This window comes from Tarenaya hassleriana, unplaced genomic scaffold, assembly GCF_000463585.1.
Source record: "Tarenaya hassleriana unplaced genomic scaffold, ASM46358v1 Cleome34, whole genome shotgun sequence".
Classification (NCBI taxonomy): Eukaryota; Viridiplantae; Streptophyta; class Magnoliopsida; order Brassicales; family Cleomaceae; genus Tarenaya; species Tarenaya hassleriana.
Genome location: NW_010966542.1, coordinates 189,572 through 210,879, shown reverse-complemented (window position 1 = coordinate 210,879; position 21,308 = coordinate 189,572). Strand labels below are relative to the sequence as shown.

Below are 21,308 nucleotides of genomic sequence, written 5' to 3'. Positions count from 1 at the left end.
AATCCAGATAGGCATCCAGATTAATTCTATCCGCGAATGTAGGCATTGAAAGTTTTGGATCATTACCTCGTTGGATTCGTGGTGCTTGCACGTAGTCCTCTTCTTCATCCGAATCAATCTGATGTTGATGAGCACGAGCCTCCCTACGCCTTGGAGGAGGGTTATGTGGTGCATCATCTCGGTCCCTTTGTGGTTCTTCTTGTCTTTGAAAGTTAATTCGAACGGGTTTGAGACAACGCAGAATCTGTTCTAAACGTGTTAAACTTTCTTGGATTTGTTGCAACGCTTGAAGCCTTGAAGGATGGTTTAATTGCTACTTTCTCCATCTCTCGACATGATTCTTTTTGTCTTTTCTTAAAAGTGTTTATCAAACAAAATTCAAAGAAAAAACAGAAAGTAAAAGTTGAAAAGGAATGAGATGAATCAGACTTACCTCTTCGTCGAAACAGATTATTTTTTTTGTGTTTTCCGTTTTTTTCTTCAAAGAAAAATGTGTAAAAACGAAACAATTTATAAAAGAAAATTGCAGAAGTGAACCCTTACCTCGTTGGTCCTTGAACCGGGCTCTGATATCAAAAATGATATGCACCTCGGTCCATGAACACGAAGGAGATTTCGGACAGATTGGACAGATTCGGGTTTTCTCGGTAAACAATGTTTAGGTTGCGGTTTATGGAATTTTTCTTTGAGATAGAGACTCAAACCTGAGGTTCTGATCCTAGAATACTCATCTAAGGTTTAGGGTCAAAAATTGCAGAAGAAACAAGAAGAAAAAGATAGGATTCCCGGACACACCAAGAACAAGGTTTGGACACACCAAGCAAAGGGATTTCTCGGACAAACCAAGAACAAGAACAAAAATACTCAAAAGCTTTATTCAAAGATGATCTTCAAGCTTACAATTTCGTGCTCTAATATAGGAGAAAGAAGAAGATTACAAAAAACGAAAGAAAATAACTCATCAACATGAAAAATGGAAAAAGATCAAAATGGAAATTGTCTCTAGGTAGAAAAGAAAACTTCGAGATTGTTTCTTGTTGCATCATCAACGGCCAAATTGTGTTTTTGGCAAGAAATTCTCTGATTTCCCATGTCATGTGCTAGTTCATGAACTTCCCTTATTGGTGTTGATGATTATGCTTGAAATCTTGGCTAACTTTCTTGTTTGTTGCTGCAGATTGATGATGTGTCTTTGAGGTGGAAAGTTGCCTAAATTTGAAGCCTCTTGTTCACCCCCGTTTCGTCGCACCGTTAACCCGTCCCAGACTCCATACCATCCATGCATCATTCAATAATCACAAATATCATTAAACATGCATAGATTCAATGATTACATGCAATTTAACGATTAAATCATGCAATCATACAACAAGCACGACGATATACAGAGAACCAGGCTCTGATACCACTGTTGGGAAATCTACGGGTTCCTAGCATGCGATCATATCGATCTAGGGTTTGGTTTACTAGGTTTCATGCAGCGGAAGAAAGATCTAAACCTAGTTAAACGTCACACGCAACCAAACTTGCAAAACCCGAAAGATCGTGTATATCACTGAGGGAATCGTTACTTACCTCGTTCTCGATGAAACTTGAAGCAAGGTTCGATCTGGGGCCTTTTTTAAATCACCTAGGACTGAAGTTACAGTCCCTCTACACGTATCCACACCGACGGAAAAGATTCCAAACGATTTGGAACGTAACTGCTAGGATTAGTGAAGAAAAGGGTAACTCAACAGACGAGATCCAATCCCGGAACAATAGAAATCGAAGAGAACAGGTTCTCTAGGGTTTTAGGATGTTTCTCTCAGTTTTAAGGCGGTCTTAATTAAGTTTTGGCGAAATCCCAAACTTAAATAAGCTTAGAAAACCCTAAATCCGAATTTTAAGAAATTCCCAGATCCCAGTCCGCCGGACCAAGCTTAGTCCGAGGCTCTCAAACCGCCTGACCTGGAGGTTTGGTCCGGCTGACCAACTTTTGGTCAGCTCCGGACCAAACCTCTTGGTTCGTCTTTCCGGTCCGCCTGTCTTCGGTCTCGGTCCGTCTGACCCAGCGTCTGGTCCGGGGCTGACCAACGTTTGGTCAGCCGGACCAGACCTGGATAGATGACCTTCGGATCAAACTTTTGGACCTTCTGGGCTGACCGACTTGATCCGGGGCTGACCAAACTTGGCCAGCTCCGGACCAACGCACTGAAAACCTCTTTTCATGCTCGTTTCGGTCAAATCTCGTTTCCATTCTTCGGATTCTTCACATAATAAGTTCATACCTAGTGGTGTGTGACCCTGTAGGCTCATTCTAAGCGGTAGTGACTTCGGAACCTTTCCCGAACCACAAGTCATAGTTAGTCTCTAGCAAGACATCATGACCACCCATATAGAATTGAGTTAGAGGTGATCTAACGAAGGCATTAACAACTCAAATTTTGATCCTTTGTCTCACGATATCATATGTTGAACAAGGACATGGTTTAAGCCACCCTTCAAGTTCAACCGCTTTCTCGTCTTGGCAAATCGACTAATAAAATAGATGCAACTTCATATATAGCGTGGCCACGCATTTATCATAGTCCGACTTCCCACAAGAGGGCCCAGCGATATCTCTCCTGTTAAGGAGGTGACAAGTCTCATATTGCATGCCTACTATCTCCATATGATTCGTGAACGTATCTGATCAATGCCGTTATAATCATCCGGTTAAAGACGACGTTTGACGCAGTCAAGACACGCCACTCCTCATATCAGATAATCTAGACATCTCAGGTATGAGGATCCAAGAACGAGTCATTGTATGAGATTCAAGTCATGACTCTGTCCATGTGACAATCTCATGCAGGTCATCCAGTCACTCGTTCACAACTAGTACCCATGACTGTGATAAGGATCCAATGCATCGATCACACCTCATGCTAGTCTTAATTCATCATTGTTTCCATAACGATAACTGACCAAGGAGTTTAGAATCATTCTCTAATGATTCAAGGATGCCGAAATACAACAAACATGTCAATCGTATAACAGAAAAAAGTTATGCATTCATAAATCAATAAATCAATACAAAGTCAAATGTCATATCACGGATCATCCTAGAGCATTACAACCAACAATTATTTGGATAGTGTCAAATTTGTCCATGTGTATCAGTGTCATGTCTTTGTATAGAATAAGTAGACTAAAACTCGAAACACTCATTCTTCTTAATTTTTGCAGAAGAGAAAAAAAAGATAATATTTGAAAGTTTTCATTCATAATTCATATATTCACAATTAGAAGATCGATTTAACTTCATGATTATCCAATCGAAGAAGCAAACAGAGTGAGTAGTCACTACTACACATAAAAGCTTATTTCCAGAGACAGATAACTTGGAACATACTGTCTGATAAACACAAACACACATTTTGACACAAACCCATTAGAGATTCAGAGATACAGACTCTATAACTCGTAAGTCATGCCGACTTTGAGAAGCTTCGATCGAGGGATGGCGAGTGATTTATCTCCTTCTCTGCAGTTCTTCTTCAAGAAGTTGTAGGCATGGTTAACTATGAACTTCTTGAATAGAGATGATGAATTGTTCTCAGCCATGATTTCTGTTTCTCCCATGAGATAAACCACTCCTTTTTCTCTTGCTTTACCCACAAAATCGGTCTGATCCTCAGTGATCTGGATACGTTCCGAAACAACCTTGTTCGAAACTGAAGAGTTTATCGACACGATTCTTCCGGATGAACGGCGAGAAACGTTAGTTGAGGATACATTGATCTCATTTACTTTCTCCGATGATGAATCATCATCGCCTTGAACGGCCAATTGTTTTCCCGTTTCTTCGTTCACAAGTACTGTTGAAACATTGTTGTTCTCGAGTTCTAGAGCTCCTCCTCCGCTAATGAAGTACTCGTGACGGATAAACTCTTTCAGGTAATGCACTAATTGACGCTCAAACTCGTGTGGATCTTCGATATCTTCCTTGTAACCATACCTCACCACGCATTTGAACATTCCGAAATCTCGTGGTTCAACATAGCGGAAAAGAAACCGCTCTGATAAAGCCACTCGGTTCACGGGAAGTGACTTAATCGAAACCAATACGAACACTGAGTGAACTGATGAAACATTCGATATGTAGTGTGAAAACAAAGGAGTGATACCTTGGACAAGCTCTGTGTAGAAGAGTCCAATCCCCGGAACACGGTGTATGTTAGGGTTTCGAGCCAAATCCCGGGTGAATTCGCTTGAGATCTTCTCCCTGAGCTCATACCGATACTTAAGGATATGAACATAATGCCAAATCGCCATTATTACCATCAAAACACCAGCGAGAGCAAGTGGCAAATACCCTCCATTGGTGAACTTGTACATGACAGATGACACGTACACCATCTCTATAACCCCAAAAACAATCAAGAACACCAAGATCCACCAAATGCTCGTCTTCCATATGATGAGCATTATAAGACTGACCATTAAGGTTGTAATAACCATAACGGTTACGACAGCAATTCCATAAGCATTTCCGATTTTTTCTGTTGTTTTGAAGGAAATAGTGACGATAACACAAGCCACCATGAGCAAGTAGTTAATCTCGGGGATATAGACTTGCCCTTCGTAGCTAGCCGACGTGTGAATAACCTTCACCCTCGGGAAACACCCTAAGCGTAGAGACTGAGAAACTATCGAAAATGCTCCAGAAATCATCGCTTGGCTTGCTATGATTGTTGCTGCTACCGCCACAACAAATGTCGGCCAATACAATGGATCTGCATATTCAAGAATAGAAAGAAAGATTTCGTCGAAAAAAGAAAGAAATAATCGAAAGATTAATAGTTTGAGTTCCTCGTAAGGACAATGAGAAGATATATGTTCTCAACGAACCTGGAACTGAGTCATAGAACGTGTTTGAAACGTTTTCCGGATGTTTAATGAGATATGCAGCTTGTCCACAATAAATCGTAGCAAGGGCAGGGAATGTAATGCACGAGAAACTAATCTGCACATTTTTTTTTATATTATCGGATTAATAAATGATGAACCAACATTTTTTACATTTTCGGGTTAATAAATGACGAACCATCTAAGTTATATATATGGTCTAACCTGTATTGCTCGGACGTTGAAATGGCCAAGATCAGCAAACATGGCTTCGGTTCCTATTCATTGTTATGGAATTGTTAATGACATAAATAAATAATGATTATTTTCACATAGGGTGTGCACAAATACCCGAAAAACAGATATTAAATTAGGATATACACGAATATTTTAGATACGCATCCGAGTATTCTATTTTTTTGTAACCGATGCATATCCACACCCCTAATCTTTAGAACTCACCTGTTATGCAGAGAAAAATGCCTCCAAGCGAGATCCAACCCCTTTTGCCGTTTCTTTTAAAGTATTGAATGATATATAACGGGTTAATGGCGCGTAAAACGGTGATATCATGTTTGAATAAGTTGTAGAGTCCGATCCCTGTGAGGAATGAGAACCAAATGATGATGATCGGAGCGAAGGAGAATCCGACTTTATCGGTTCCGAATCGCTGAAACGCGAACAAAAGGATCAAGATTGCAACCGAAACTCCAACTACTGCATCTGCACATATCCAAAGCCAACCAAAGTTACAGCTTAGCCTTTTTGTCCTGAAATCCAACTTCCATGCCAATGTGTTATAACAGAACTATTTCTTCATTTCGGGTTATTGTTCATGTCTACAGTATTGTTACTATTCATGATATATGCAGTATTTTTCGCAAATATAGAATTATTACTATTTATATATAAGATACATTTTGTATATTAATTCGAATACCCGATTGTGTGGTGTGTTAGTTTTAATTAAGGGTTTGTAACCAAAAGAAAACACGACGTATGTTAAGAATGTAACATTACCTTGTCCAAGAGATTTGATTCCACCAACAGAAGAAAGCACTTATAGATCAAAAGAAAAAGAAAATCTGTTAGTTGATTCTTTGAACAGACTAACTAAAATGGGTTATCTTCAACAACAAAAAACACAGGTTCTAAGATATCGCTAGAGCTTTCATATGGTCAATCTAGACAATATAGATGGGATATATAAATTTATATATATATATATATATATATATATATATATATACACACACACACACGTGGTCTTATCAATTATAAGAAGGATATATATATATAGTACCTGAGATGGAAGGAGTGAGAACACCATCACCAATGACCATGGAAGTGCCCATGATGGCGAGGAGGAAGAGAAGAATCTGAGAGAATCTGCTGTTCTCGAGCTTCTCTTTGATCTTGTGGGCTCTTTTAAGTTGTGTCGTTGGAGGTTCAAGCCTGTAGTTCGATAGATCCTTGTCTTCCGGCTCTTGGTTTGGAATCAATCCGATTTTCGCATATCGACATATCAATGAATATAACGCAAACGTTCCTCCTGCATCCATGATATATATTATACATTCGGTACATACGGTCCATGCATGCAATGATGAATAATAACATCAATTGACATATATATATATATATAACACAAAATTTAATGTGAATCACAAGCATTCGTTATATATAAACATGCAAATCTAATTAGTCATGTATGTATTTGGGTATCCTTCATATTTATTTATTTAACCTACTCTAGCTAGTTATATAAAACCAAAACCCTAGTTCCTAAGATAATTTTGAAAAATCTATTGTAGTCGAAATTGAATTAACATATTTGAAAAATAATTAATCGTATCTAAATCGAATTTGATATCAAATTTGATTGGATATATTTTTTAAAATAAAAAATCCAAACAAAAAAGAACTAAACCGAAACCCGAAAAGTTTACTCATAAACCAACACCTAGATTTTGTTAAATAAAAAGTTTACTAAACAAAAAATTTGATTGGATATATATAGAGGGAGAGATGAAAATGAAGTATAGTTCAACGATGAGATCATCTCATTATAAAAATATAAACTATTCCAGCTTCCAAATCTTAAAAACGACATGGCAACGTCATCACGCCATGAAACAGAAGAAGTCAAACCTGCGACATCTTGTTGGAGTTCTTAAGAAAACCAAAGATGCGAATCTAAGAATATAATAAAAACTCAACGACACCTTCAATTATTTCTTTTATTTTTTCATAAAAAAAATACTTCTAGTATAGGTTTAACCACGTTTATTTCTTTATTAATTTCTTCGGAATCACGCAATCAAATTTCAATATGGTTTTGGTTTAATTTCATTTGGTTCAGTTTTTTTAAAAAAGTGAATAAATATCGAAATTCAATTTAGAAGAAAAAACTAATTTATTCGGTTCCATTCGGTCTTCAGTTTTTGTTAAAACAATTGCTCGGCAAAATAAAGAAACACAATTTTACCTAAATGGGTTGAATAAAATTTTGATTCATTTCAGTTTGGCCACTTCTGTTCCTTCCTACAACTAATTAAAAATATAAACCCTAAACAAAGTATTTCATCGATCTACCACTCGAACTATATTATAAATTTCACACTTGCTCATGTGATAATGTTTTCATTAGCACATACCGATTTCCTCAAAACCGATAATTTTTTACGCAAAAAATAAATAATTAAATAAATAGATTCGTACACATATATATGGAAGTAAACGATATTTAAGAAAATAATAAATTAAATATAAAAACAAAATATAGAGTAATTATACCTTCGCCGTTGTCGTTGGCCCGGAGGACGATGAAGACGTACTTAAGAAGGGGGATGAGAGCGAGCGTGTAGATGATGAGCGAGAGGACACCAACCACGTCATCTTTTTCGTCGATCCCATCAGTTTGAAACGCCAAACTCAGCGTCGTTCTCCAACTCATCTTTAAAAACAAAATCACAAATTTTATATATATGTATATATATATATATAAAGAATCAAATAATATAATTGGTATAGATCTTGATTCTTGGAACTATCGAAATCGTCAATAAAACAACATTTATTATATTAGTTAAATAGGCTTTCATTAGGACACTAGGTATACCAAGGATGGACGATATTTTGTAGAGTTTTTAAGAATCGAAAATAATTAAAAAAATATATCTGTATTATATATTCGAAGGTTAGGTTTTTCTACGATTATATTCTAATATTAAATCAAGAATAGTAAGAGTTTTTAATAACATTTTGCTCAAATCTTTAAAAATATAATATATAATACCAGAGAAGGTTTAGCGACATTCGATAGAGTTTTTCCCGCTTCTACGTGGAAAGAGTCGATACGATCGAGTTTCTCCCACGACATCTGATGCAAGAACACATGAGATATATATATTAGTACTATATATAGGAAGAACAAGATTCTCCATATAATGAAACATTGATCGAAAATTATTTATTTTCATATATATGATTGATTTTGGAAGCAAATGTTGTAATCAATGTATACATGTATGATCAGAAAATGTGAAGAGCATACCTTCCTGTCTTTCAACTCGTTCTCATGACCCGCTTGGTCATTGGTTGGCTGTTTATCTTCCATCTCTCTCTCTCTCGGATTTGTTTTTGTGGGCTTTAGAGAGAGGCGAAAAGGGAGTAGAAATGCTCGCAAGGGAAGGATTGGTCTTTATAGGCAACAAGATTTCATTGACTTTGATTTAAGAATGTGCCAATGGTGAATAGCCACTTACTCCCATTCTCAATAATTACACTTTTTTAGTGATTATACCAATGCTTGGACGCGTTCCTTACACGTCTTATAGCCGACTGTTGAACTGTTAAACAAATCTTGCTTAATTAGGGCAAATCTCTTGCACAAAATTACAAATAACGCACACTACATATACAGTAACTTTTTTTTGTTTTGGTAAAGTGCATATATAGTAAGTGCAATATATATATATATATATACGGAGATATGTTGGTAATGCTAGCGTTTAATTTCTTCAATAATATTAAGATGAATAGTATTTAATTCATATTGCATTTAATGAAAAATTAATATTGATTTCATGTGAGTACTATTAATACAACAAAACTAATTTTTGGATTCTTTTTTACCTTCTGACTAGCTTAAAGATTAATTTTCCTAAATTTACCTTTGTATATAGATCAATCCTCATATATTTTTTTTTCCAAATTATTCAATTTCATTCATATTTAATTTATATATGATACGGTACAAAAAATTTAAGTTAATATGATTCAAAAGAGGCAAAATGAATTAACTGTATGTATGTATTTATGTATGTATGTATGTATGTGTGTGTGTATGTATGTATGGAACCATAACCGCATTAATTTTTTTTCTTTCTTCGAAGGGATTAATTAACCCAATGATCAAACTCTTCTTTCGACCAAGATTTCTATCGAATCCGTCATTAGATTCACCGTAACAATAGATGGAGGATTATCCAACCATTTCAAACCCAATTCCGTTCCTAACCGCATTAATTTTTTAGCTTAGAGTGATGTAATTTATATATATATATATATACATACTTTAAAAAAATGGCCCAACTATTGATGAATGGAGAGAGGGAGAAAGTCAACCAGGGTCCCGGAACATGGTACGGGTGCACCGGTAAACATAAAATATAAATTAAATATGCTAATAACGTCATAAAAATGTCAACTTTGCCTCTAATCATTTTGTAATGGCGACAACGACTCTAAGTTCTATATCAATCGAAATTTTATTAATATATGATATTTATATAGGATGACTCAACTTGTAATAAATATCTTATAAATTCGATAATTTCACTAAATAAAGTTTATAAATGATAAAGTATATTCATGGAGTTTAAAGAATACCCATATGCGTCTATCCCACCCCGAGTTCGATTGTCATGCTGGGGATAAAGTATTCACATGGCTTCCCTCCGGTCTCGGGATTAGTCTGTACCTCGGCCCAAGATACGTCGTCACCCAAAAAAAAAAGAATATGAACAAAAGTTAATATAAAATAATGTTATATATATAACACCACAATTAATACGTGTAACAAAATTTGTTATAATAGTAGTAGTTGTAGCAATAATGTACCACTTAATTATTATAAAATTTATCAGTATAATATTTATCTAATAATTGAATTTAGTATCAATATATAATAGAGAGTGAGAAAGTCAACCAAAATAATGTTATATATATATCTTATAAATTCGATAATTTCACTAAATAAAGTTTATAAATGATAGAGTATATTCTTGGAGTTCAAAGAATACCCACATGAACAAAAAGTTAATATAAAATAATGTTATATATATAACAGCAAAATTGTCAATTAATGTGTAACCCCAAAATTGTTATAATAGTAGTAGTTGTAGCAATAATGTACCACTTAATTATTATAAAATTTATCAGTATAATATTTATCTAATAATTGAATTTAGTATCAATATATAATAGGTAAACTGTATTTGGTATGACATAATTAATCGTTTCTTTAATAATATTCCGATTAATATTTTTTGTTTATATTATTCACAGGGTTTTATTGTCTTCGAAGTATTTGCAAATTAAGGAAACAATACAAAATAATGGCACTTTTTTATTTACCTATCATCATATAAAAAAAATCCTACTACTTTTGATTGTATATCATCCATAATAGACATAATATTGATTTAACCTAATCTATCTTCTTTATTTACACTTCATACAAATAATGTCGGGCCGAATATTATTATTAACCTTGTGTTATAGATGAAAAATGTAGTAATTAATTAATATGGAGGGCGTGAAAGAGAATTCAAGGATATCGCTCATCAAATCCAGAACTACAACACAGAGATCCTTTAAAAGATACAAGCGTAACGAAAACCGCATCTAGATGAGAAAAAACCCTCCTTTGCCTATTGAACCAAAGATCTTCGATTCATAAACTATCACCCAAAAGCAAACAGACTACTTCAATCATTATGGCGAAATCACAAGTGCCTGAGAGAGCTATAAATGATTCAAGATGTTATCGTCATGTCATCATATAAGTGAAATTCCAAAATCTAACGGGAATATACAGTTCCATTCATGAGGATGAGTAAGCAAGCAGGATATGCAACACATCCCTATACATCAACAGAAGAAAATCAGACAACTAAGCGACTCAAATTTCACAAATTTCGAACCGACCCAGGAGAAATCGAAACCAAATCAATAGGAAGAGACCAAATCAACCCACGAAAACCCAAGATCCAATCAACCATCGAGGAACAGCGCAATCAAATCACATGAAAAAAAAATAGATCGATTTTTCACGCCAAAAAAAACACGGGAAAAAATATGAACCTGGAGCTGAGCTGATGGAGAGGAAAGCTAGAGAGACAGAAAGTTTGGGTTTTGATGAGAACTTGAATCTCCCCGAACTCGGATCTGAGCGGCGAAGGGAGATAAAAAATAAAGAGGCCGAAACAAGGAAAGCGTTCGCGAGTTTTTATATTCCCTTCGCCTGCGGCGTTAGGGTTTTCCTCTTTGCAACTCATCCTCCTCTTTTTCCGAATTTCCTATTTTACCCTTGTCCCTGCTTAATTATTACCCTTTTGGGTTTGACATCATGACATATGATGATGCCTATTGCCCAAAAACCGTGTATTTTTCTGCCTTTTACTCTATTAAATACTTGGTATTATTATTTTTCATTTATATTATAGTTTGTAGATATAACCATGAAAAAAAAGCATATATTATATTATTTGGGTATAAATTATTCCAAATCCATTTGAGAAAAATCGAGCATTTTAAGAAATGGCTTTAACAAAAAAAGTAATTATGTGCAATTTGTCTATCAATACCCGCGATAGCTTTTGAACCTTTATGACGTGGAATCTCAATTATGACGTGGATTCTCAATAACAAAAGCATTTTACAAGTAAAAAAAATATATACACAAGACTAAGAAACATAAATCCATAACCTAATTGAGGAAAATGGTAACAAACATGAAATGAAATGATGGCGACGATGATGATGATGATGATATTTAGACTCGGATTATGCATAAAACATTAAACAAATATTATATATTTCATCTAAATACTTCTATATAGGGATTTGCATTTCGTTACACTTTTTTAGTGGCGAATCGTATCGAACTGAAAAATATGATATTTTTCCAATCTAATCGTCTAAATTTTTTAACAAAAATTCGAATTTTTGAAATCAAAGCGAATTTTAAAAAAACTCGAAAATATATTTTTTTAAAAGAGAAAATATTTTTTAATAAAAATTGAAATCAAATCAAAACCGAAATCAAACAAACTGAATATAACAGCCCATTGGTACAAAAACACTCATCATGGGTCAAATTTTGGATAATAAAGAGCCGAGAATCAAGAATCCATCAATTACAAAAATCTTTGAAGGGTCAAAACTTGGACTCCATGATGTGTAATCCATCAACTATACAGAAATGAATTCACATCTTTGCATTCTCTTGCTAAAGCCCGATTATCAGGTGAATGAGGCTGCAGAGAAAAGTTGGCAGTAGGTCAAGATCCAAAATAAAACAAAAACTTTGCTTCTGTTACCAGAATTTTAATAACGCGTTCCTTTATCACGAGCAACAAAGATCGTTGCAGAAGAAAAAATACAAAAAAAAACATTGAGATCATACAGATTCAGATTGGAAATTACTTCAAAGTATTATGATACTGATAAGCCCTATCGAGCCTTTGGAAGAAAAAGGAAAAAGAAAATGAGAACAAGGAGGAAGAAAAAGCAGAGGGGCAAAAGCGGCAAAATATTATAGTATGGCCAGCTGAGCACTATGGCTACTTGAATCCTTTTATACCTATGTATTTCCATATGTTTAGGTATGTTGGTTTTTATTTGAGAGTTAAGTGGTGAAAGAGAGCGGTGTTACTCTGTATAGGGGTAGACACGGATCGGATATCCGGAATTTTTGATATATCTGTATCCATATCCAATTCGCACAAATATTTGATTTTGTTATCCGTATCCGATCCGTAATTTTCGGATATCCGCAATTTCGGATATCCGTAAAAATCATGGATATTTGCGGATATCTGTATCCGACCTACAACGTTGTAAAAAAATTGAATTAAAATTAAATAATAAAATCAAACGCAAATAAAATATATAAATTACTTAATATAAACGATATTCACAATTTAAAATTTATAATTTAAACATTCCAAATCAATTCAAATACAAATACAATCATAATTTATCACATACAAATATATTCAAAGTTCAAAATTTAAAATATTAAACATAATAAATCTTAATATTCAAAAGATTAAACATTCTAAACTTCAATATCTATAAAATATTTGTTGAATTTCTTAAAAAACGTATAAATATTAAGCATTTTAAATATCTATATCAAATTATTTTTATATTTAATAATATTATTACAAAGTATGGATCGGATTGCAGATGTCAGATAATTCGATTTTGATATCTGTATCCGACAAATATCTCAAAATAAGTATCTGTATCCAAATTTCAATAACGGATTGGTTCGGTTTTTTCGGATATTTTGTCCACCCCTACCTCTCTAAACGTTGTCGTTGATATTCTCTTTGGATATTTTCTTAATTCAAATCGGTATTTTTATTACAATGTTCTATCAAAAGTGGTATCAGAGCCTAGATATGACTCTAGCACTAGAGATAGGGGTTATGGTTCGAGGTGCATGCAATTGTCAGAATGTTGTTTTGCAAATGCAGCCACTGCCTCCAAACTTTGGTGACGGAGGAGGATACACATTATGCCAGGGGAATTTCGGCGCCCAAAACTCTGAAGTAACGTAGTTTGATTCAAGACCAACCCATCGTAGTGATGATCGACATGGGGATGGTCAGGCAGCTGCGTATTTCGACTAACGATACACCGAACTTTGGCGTTTTCTTGGAAACAAGTATGGCAGTTCGCGGGAATAGAATTTGTCGTAACGTCTACTTTAAACTTCAGATTTTCAAGATGCATGCTGATTTTCTTTCTTTGGAGTTGCGAAACGCTGTTGTGATTCTGGGGGTACGGTGGCTTCAAACCTTGGAGATACCGAGCTTAATGTCGATGCACGGGCAAAGCACTTTGACAAAGGGGGAGCAACAATCACGTTGACAGACGACCTCTTCCTTCATAATTCTTTGCAATCCTTGAGGTTTCCTGACATTCTACCTGACATTATTTCAATTATCAAATTTTCAAAGTCTAGAGGAAGAGAGAAACAAAATATTGAGCTGCTCAAGTTATCAAAATTCAAGCTATAGTTTCAGCCGTCATTCAGTGAAGTACATGAGCTGCATAGGCGAGAACGATCGGCCATCAATCAACTTCATCTTTTGAATCAGAAAAGAAGCAAACCAATCAAGGTTCAAAAGTGTAGGCTGAATTTGAATCGTCTAGAGTAATACCAGAGAAGGGTTTTTTGAAGCCCGATTCGACATGGGAAGCTGCAGTTGAGTTCCTTGACTATTTCTCTCGATTACAGTTTGAGGAAAAGCTGCATCTTTAGGGCGGGGGTATTGATAAGCCCTATCGAGCCTTTGAAAGGAAAAGGAAGAAGAAGAATGGGAAGGAGGAGGAAGAAAAAGCAGAGGGGCAAAAGCAGTAAAATATTATAGTATGGCCAGCTCAGCAATCTATAGTTGCCTGAGTCCTTATATAGCTACGTATTTTCGTATGTTTGGGTATGTTGGTTTTTATTTGAGAGTGAAGTGGTGAAAGAGAGTGGTGTTCCTCTCTAAACATTGTCGTTGATATTCTCTTTGGGTATTTTCTTAATACAAATCGGTATTTTTATTACAAATTTCTATCAGATACTTGCTGTGAAATGACAAGGACATGCTAAAAATGGGGCAACTCTGCCTCAACTAATGCAGAATCTTGTCTTTAAAAAGCTTGTAGATACTGGTTGGAAAGGAAATAAAAGTTGTACAATGTATCAAACTCACTTGCAAAATCAGATCCTTGGCAAGCAAATAATCTGGCATTTCACCATCCATGACAAATCTTAGTGTCAGTGGGACCTCCAAATGAGGATAAATACAAGGGGAAGCATGTCTTACATTAGCTCCGCCGGAGTTTGAAACATGTGTTATTGTGACATGGGCTATTTGAGTTGTAACTGGAATTGGTAACTCTCAACCTCATTTCACAATAAAGGAAAGAATAGACAAAGATAGAAACCTTAAGGAGGATCTTTCCAATGCCTAACACAAAACCTGCATCAGTGTTTCCGATTCCCGTGGCAAATTCACCGAACCTAAAGTAATGAATGATATTAATTATTAATTAGTACAGAAAATATAATTCAACAAATAAGTCATATCATATTATTACCTCTCTACGCTAGCAATGAGCTCCTTGTGGAAGCGCAACATGACATACACCTTTGTAGTCAAAATTTACCTATAAAATAATTAGAGGGAACTCAGTATACCTTATTGGGGAAAAAACTGAATCTTTCATCATGAAACATACGGTTACACATCAAACACAAAACCATCATACCTAGAAATTACTACAATCTGTAATATCATAGAAGTACTTGATATTATGCTCTGTACAAAAGCCCCGTAGGATGTCCACATTACAATTTGCGCGCTCATCACTTGTGAATATGTAGTGGTCAGGTATGATGACAATCTTCTCCCGGTCCCAAATCCTCAACATGTAATTACCAATGCCATTAGATACCTCAAAAATTGTAAATACATAATCATACCAAAGTAATTATATGCACTAAGCTGAAGGCAGTTGTTCCATGTATTTGAGACATGATCAGATGATCTCAAGAACATAGTCCATGAACATATAGTCTAATCATAGCATAAACCTGAAACTTTAAATTAGCACTTCAGAGCAAACCAAACTAGACAGACAAAGCCATTTCTAATAACAAAAAATTCCAAACAAATGAAATCAAGCTTTCAACAAAGCAATCATAGCACAAACTGAATCATTAGAAGAGGAAAAATAAAGTTCAATACCTTTGCATTTTCACCGAATCCTCTCTTAAAGATGCCAAATGATCCAGGGCCACAGACATCATGGGTCATTAAGACAACGACATTATCACCAGGGACTAAATGAAACGTCCTATAACAATGAGATGTTCTACAAAGGTGATGCTTGAGAAATCCAGAGAAAAGAGCAGTCATATAGGGAATAAGAAATGACTACATTTAGATGAAAACAACAGTAGTGCCACTAACGAAGATAGCTGCGACAATCAGATTACCGGCACAAGCTTTACGCTACCACCATTCGAGATTCATGTTCAGCAGTCTAATCATCTATGCAGTGCCTATGCCACCAATGGAGTTAGCTTTTGAAAAGATTCCTAACTCAGTGATCGAAGCAGGAGTTAGACAACTTCAGGATTACGTCATCTGTATGTTCTACGGCAAGCTACCTCGGATACCGAAAGTGATAGCGGTATTAAACCATCTGTGGGGTAAGGAGAGAAGGCTTAAAATCCACCAAGATAACAAAAGCTCCATATTGGTTAAAATTCGCTCCCCTCACAATCTCACATACGTCAGGCTGTTCTCCGCAAGAACTTTGGTACGTAGGATCAGATGCCCTATTTGTCCGAGAGTGGTCTTCAGAATTTTCCAGAAATCCCCCTCAATCAGGTCTGCTCTGCTGTGGGTGCATTGGCAAATGTTCCCTTTCACCTTCTAATCGCAGAAGGTATAAGCTACATAGCCAAAGCCATTGGCAACTCGATCTCCTTCAGACCTGTACCTAGTATTAAATCTGTCGATGTGAAGATCGACACTGACCTCACCAAGGAACTTTCCTCAGACGTGGAAATTAAGCTCGACGACGATACGATTGATGTGATAAACTTCTTGTACCATTAGGCCACAAAACCGCAGTCTAGTATCTTCAGACTCCCACCTTTGTACATTTTTGTACCAATTAAACAGATTAACACAAACCCTTATTAAAAAAAAAGATTGTCAAGCCATTTCATGATAATGAATCAACAAGAATAAACCGAATCGATGAATTACCCAGATCGAAATTAAGGCCTTAAATAACGAGATCATTAATCAATCGACCACAAGAAACTTACGTTTCACGAGCTTCTGCCAAGTATGGTGTTTGTCGAACTCAATCTTAGAAGCTCTCCTGTTGAACTCCGATTGAATCGTTACCGTAGATCTCGGATCCTCCCTTTTCACGCCATCCACACCATTTCTGACCGTTGCCGGTGAAATCGATTTCCTCAGCCTCTCCACGATATGAAAGAACTCATATGTCCGATCTCGGTACGACGATTGCCCATGCTTTACTCATTCTTCTTAATTTTTGCAGAAGAGAAAAAAAAAAGGGTAATAATTGAAAGTTTCCATTCATAATACAATACATATTCAAAATCAGAAGATCAATTTAACTTCATGATTATTCAAACAAAGAAGCAAACACATTGAGTAGTCAGTCACTACTACAACATAAGCTTATTACAAGAGACAAATAACTTGGAAACATACTGTCTGATAAACATAAGCACGCATTTTGACACAAATCCATTAGAGATTCAAAGGCAAAGGCTCTATAACTCGTAAGTCATACGGAGTTTGAGAAGCTTCGATCGAGGGACGGCCAGTGATTTATCTTCTTCTCTGCAATTCTTCTTCAAGAAGTTGTAGGCATGGTTAACTATGAACTTCTTGAACAGAGATGATGAATTGTTTTCAGCCATGATTTCCGTTTCTCCCATGAGATAAACCACTCCTTTTTCTCTTGCCTTATCCACAAACTCGGTTTGATCCTCGGCGATCTGGATACGCCTTGAAACGGTCTTGTTCGAAACTGAAGAGTTTAGCGACACGATTCTCCCGGATGAACGGCGAGAAACGTTAGATGCCTTGAACGGTCGATTGGTTTCTCGTTTCTTCGTTCATAAGCAAGGTGGGAACATTGTTGTCTTCGAGTTCCGTGGCTCCTCCTCAGCTAATGAAGTACTCGTGACGGATAAACTCCTTCAAGTAATGCACTAATTGACACTCAAACTCATGTGGATCTTCGATATATTCCTTGTAACCATACCTCGCCATGCATTTGAATATTCCAAAATCTCGTGGTTCAACATAGCGGAAAAAAACTGCTCTGATAAAGTCACTCAGTTTACGGGAAGTGACTTAATCGAAACCAGTACGAACACCGAGTGAATTGATGAAACATTCGATATGTAGTGCGAAAACAAAGGAGTGATACCTTGGACAAGCTCCGTGTAGAAGAGTCCAATCCCCGGAACACGGTGTATGTTAGAGTTTCGAGTCAATTCTCGGGGGAATTCGCTCGAGATATTTTCCCTGAGCTCGTACTGATACTTGAGGATATGAACGTAATGCCAAATCGCCATTATTACCATTAAAACACTGGCAAGAGCAAGAGTCAAATACCCTCCACTGGTGAACTTGTACATGACTGATGACAGATAAACCATCTCTATAAACCCGAAAATGGTCAAAACCACTAAGATCCACCAAATACTTGTCTTCAACACGATTAGCATTATAAGACTCGCCATGAAGGTTGTAATAACCATGACAGTTACTACAGCTATTCCATAAGCATGCCCAATTTTTTCGGTTGTCTTGAAGGAAATAGTGACGATAACACAAGCCACCATGAGCAAATAGTTGATCTCAGGGATATAAACTTGCCCTTCATAGCTAGCTGACGTGTGGACAACTTTTACCCTCGGGAAACACCCGAGCCGTAGAGACTGTGAAACTATCGAAAATGCTCCAGAAATCATTGCTTGGCTCGCTATGATCGTTGCTGCTACTGCCATAACAAATGTCAGCCAATATAATGGATCTACAGATTCAAGAATCGAAAGTAAGGTTTCATCGAAAAAGAAAAAAAGAAAGAATCGAAAAATGTTTCAATTGCTTGTAAGGACAAAAGGAGAAAATCTATGTTTTTATCAAACCTGGAAGTGAGTCATAGAATGTGTTTGAAACATTTTCTGGATGTTTTGTCCACAATAAATCGAAACAAGGGGAGGGAATGTAATGCACGAAAAACTTATCTGCAACATATTTCACATTATCGGATTAATGAATGATGAACAAATATTTTTTACATTTTATGGTTAATGGATAATGAACCATTTAAGTTATATGGTCTAACCTGTATGGCTCGGACGCTGAAATGACCGAGATCGGCAAACATGGCTTCGGTTCCTATTCATGGTTATGTGTAATTGTTAATGACAAATAAATATATAGCGAACAATAATGAATATTTTCACATATAGGGTGGGCATAAATTAACACCCGAAAATCAAATTCTTACGTGTATGAGATATTTTTTTTATTCGATACCAATAGCATGAAATCTTTCGTATACGTAACTGAATATTCTAATTTTTTTCAGTAACCGATCTGTGTTCACCCCCATAGTCTTTAGAATTCACCTGTTGTGCAGAGTAAAACGCCGCCGAGTGAGATCCAACCTTTTTTACCATTTCTTCTGAAGTATTGAATGATATATAACGGGTTAATAGCGCGCAAAACAGTGATATCATATTTGAATACGTTGTAGAGTCCGATCCCCGTGAGGAACGAGAACCAAATGAGGATGATCGGGGCGAAGGAGAATCCAACTTTATCAGTTCCAAATCGCTGAAATGCGAAGAGAAGGATCAAGATTGCAACCGAAATTCCAACTACGGCATCTGCACATATATATCCAAAGCCAAAGCCAACAAAGTAAGTTAGAATTTAGAAATATAGAAAATGAGGTTTGAAAACAAAAACACGACATATGTTTAGAATGTGACATTACCTTGTCCAAGAGATTTGATTCCACCAACCAAAGAAAGCACTTATTGATCAAGAAGGAAAGAAAAAAATCTGTTAGTTGATTCTTTGAACAGACCAACTCAAATGGGATATATATATATACACACACACACGCGTTCTTATGATGAGAAGGATATATATACATGGGATATATATATATATAGTACCTGAGATGGAAGGGGTGAGAACACCATCACCAATGACCATGGAAGTGCCCATGATGGTGAGGAGGAAGAGAAGAATCTTAGAGAATCTGCTGTTCTCGAGCTTCTCTTTGATCTTGTGGGCTCTTTCAAGTTGTGTCGTTGGAGGTTCAAGCCTATAGTTCGATAGGTCTTTGTCTTCGGGTTCTTGGTTTGGAATCAATCCGATTTTTGCATATCGACACATCAATGAATATAACGCAAACGTTCCTCCTGCATCCATAATATATATATTATACATTCGGTACGTACGTGTGTGTATATATATATATATATATAATTCAACAATGAGATTATCACAGTGTAAACTATTCCAGCTTGATGCACATTTCATCGATAAAAAAAAAAAAACTATTCCAGCTTCCAAATCTTAAAACCAACATGGCGACATCGGTGGTCTCTCTCTCTCTCTCCGAGGGGGAAACGAAACCCTAGCCGACCAAATTCAGCGAACTCCACCGCCACCGGCCGGCCAAAAACCTTCGAAAATGCCTCCTCGCCTTCGTTCATCTTCTGCCCCTCCCTCTCCTGGGATCTTGGGCCCCCTTCCTCTAATCCGAAATCGTAACTCAGCCTCGCCTACGCTGAAACTTTCTTCACAGGAGGCTCAGGCCGGGTCACGCCCCACTCCAAACCTCTCTACTCACTCTCAGCCCCCTTCTTCTTCTTCCCCTTCTCTACCTAAGCTCCCTTCCTCAGATCTGGAAGGCGAAACCGCTCCTCTGGTCCAATCCGCTATTCTTCCACAGAGCGCCTCAACCCAAGCACCGACAGTTCCCTGTATTTCCCAGCCTCGTCAAGAGAGTTGGAGCCAGAAAGTTCAGAGCTCAATTCGTCTTCTCCAGCGTGTGGGAAACCCTAAGCTCCATCCGAGCGGAATCCCCCATATCGAAATTCCGGTGGAATCCTTGGAATCCTCTGCTGATGAATGGTCAGATTTTGTAGTGGGCCAATTCTACGGCCTTCCACCCAACATGGGAAGGATAATCGGGGTATCCAATGCTATGTGGTCACGCGGTGGACCCCGAGTGAAGGTCCAAAATGTCGGAAACGACACCTTCTTGTTCAAAATGCCGAATCGGAGGGCAAAGGAACTAGCTCTCAGTAGGAAACTCTGGCATGTCGGCAATTGCCCAATGTTTGTGTCGGCGTGGAGCCCTTACCACACTGCTGCCAAACCCGTATTGACATCCATATCGACTTGGGTGTCGTTTCGTAACATGCCGCATCAGTTATTCACCACGGACTGTCTAAACCGAATAGCTATAGGTATAGGGATCCCTCTATACCTTGACAGGGCAACTTCGACAAAAGAAAATATCACAGTGGCGAGAATTTTTATCGACGTCAACCTCAG

General features: G+C 36.6%; 1 protein-coding gene and 1 pseudogene across 1 annotated transcript; both read right to left on the bottom strand.

Annotated features, from left to right (window-relative positions):
• Positions 1-3,257: 3,257 nt before the first annotated feature.
• Positions 3,258-8,528, bottom strand: LOC104821871 (potassium transporter 5-like). The gene is made up of 9 exons (XM_010552886.2): positions 8,429-8,528; positions 8,171-8,254; positions 7,669-7,828; positions 6,176-6,424; positions 5,893-5,931; positions 5,335-5,595; positions 5,098-5,150; positions 4,876-4,990; positions 3,258-4,760 (listed from the first exon to the last, which is right to left on the bottom strand). The coding sequence occupies exons 1-9, from the start codon at positions 8,489-8,491 to the stop codon at positions 3,439-3,441; spliced, it is 2,346 nt and encodes a 781-aa protein (XP_010551188.2). The 5' UTR covers positions 8,492-8,528; the 3' UTR covers positions 3,258-3,438.
• Positions 8,529-17,485: 8,957 nt separating this feature from the next.
• LOC104821870 lies at positions 17,486-20,174 on the bottom strand (annotated as a pseudogene).
• Positions 20,175-21,308: the final 1,134 nt, after the last annotated feature.

What these genes read in the sequence shown, in the direction of transcription:
- LOC104821871 (XM_010552886.2), bottom strand. Translation starts at nt 8,491, where the DNA reads ATGGAAGATAAACAGCCAACCAATGACCAAGCGGGTCATGAGAACGAG. An exon ending in TCTCACTCCTTCCATCTCAG is followed by an intron (nt 5,932 to 6,175) that starts GTACTATATATA and finishes TTGATCTATAAG; the next exon opens with TGCTTTCTTCTGTTGGTGGA. An exon ending in AATCAAATCTCTTGGACAAG is followed by an intron (nt 5,596 to 5,892) that starts GTAATGTTACAT and finishes GGATATGTGCAG; the next exon opens with ATGCAGTAGTTGGAGTTTCG.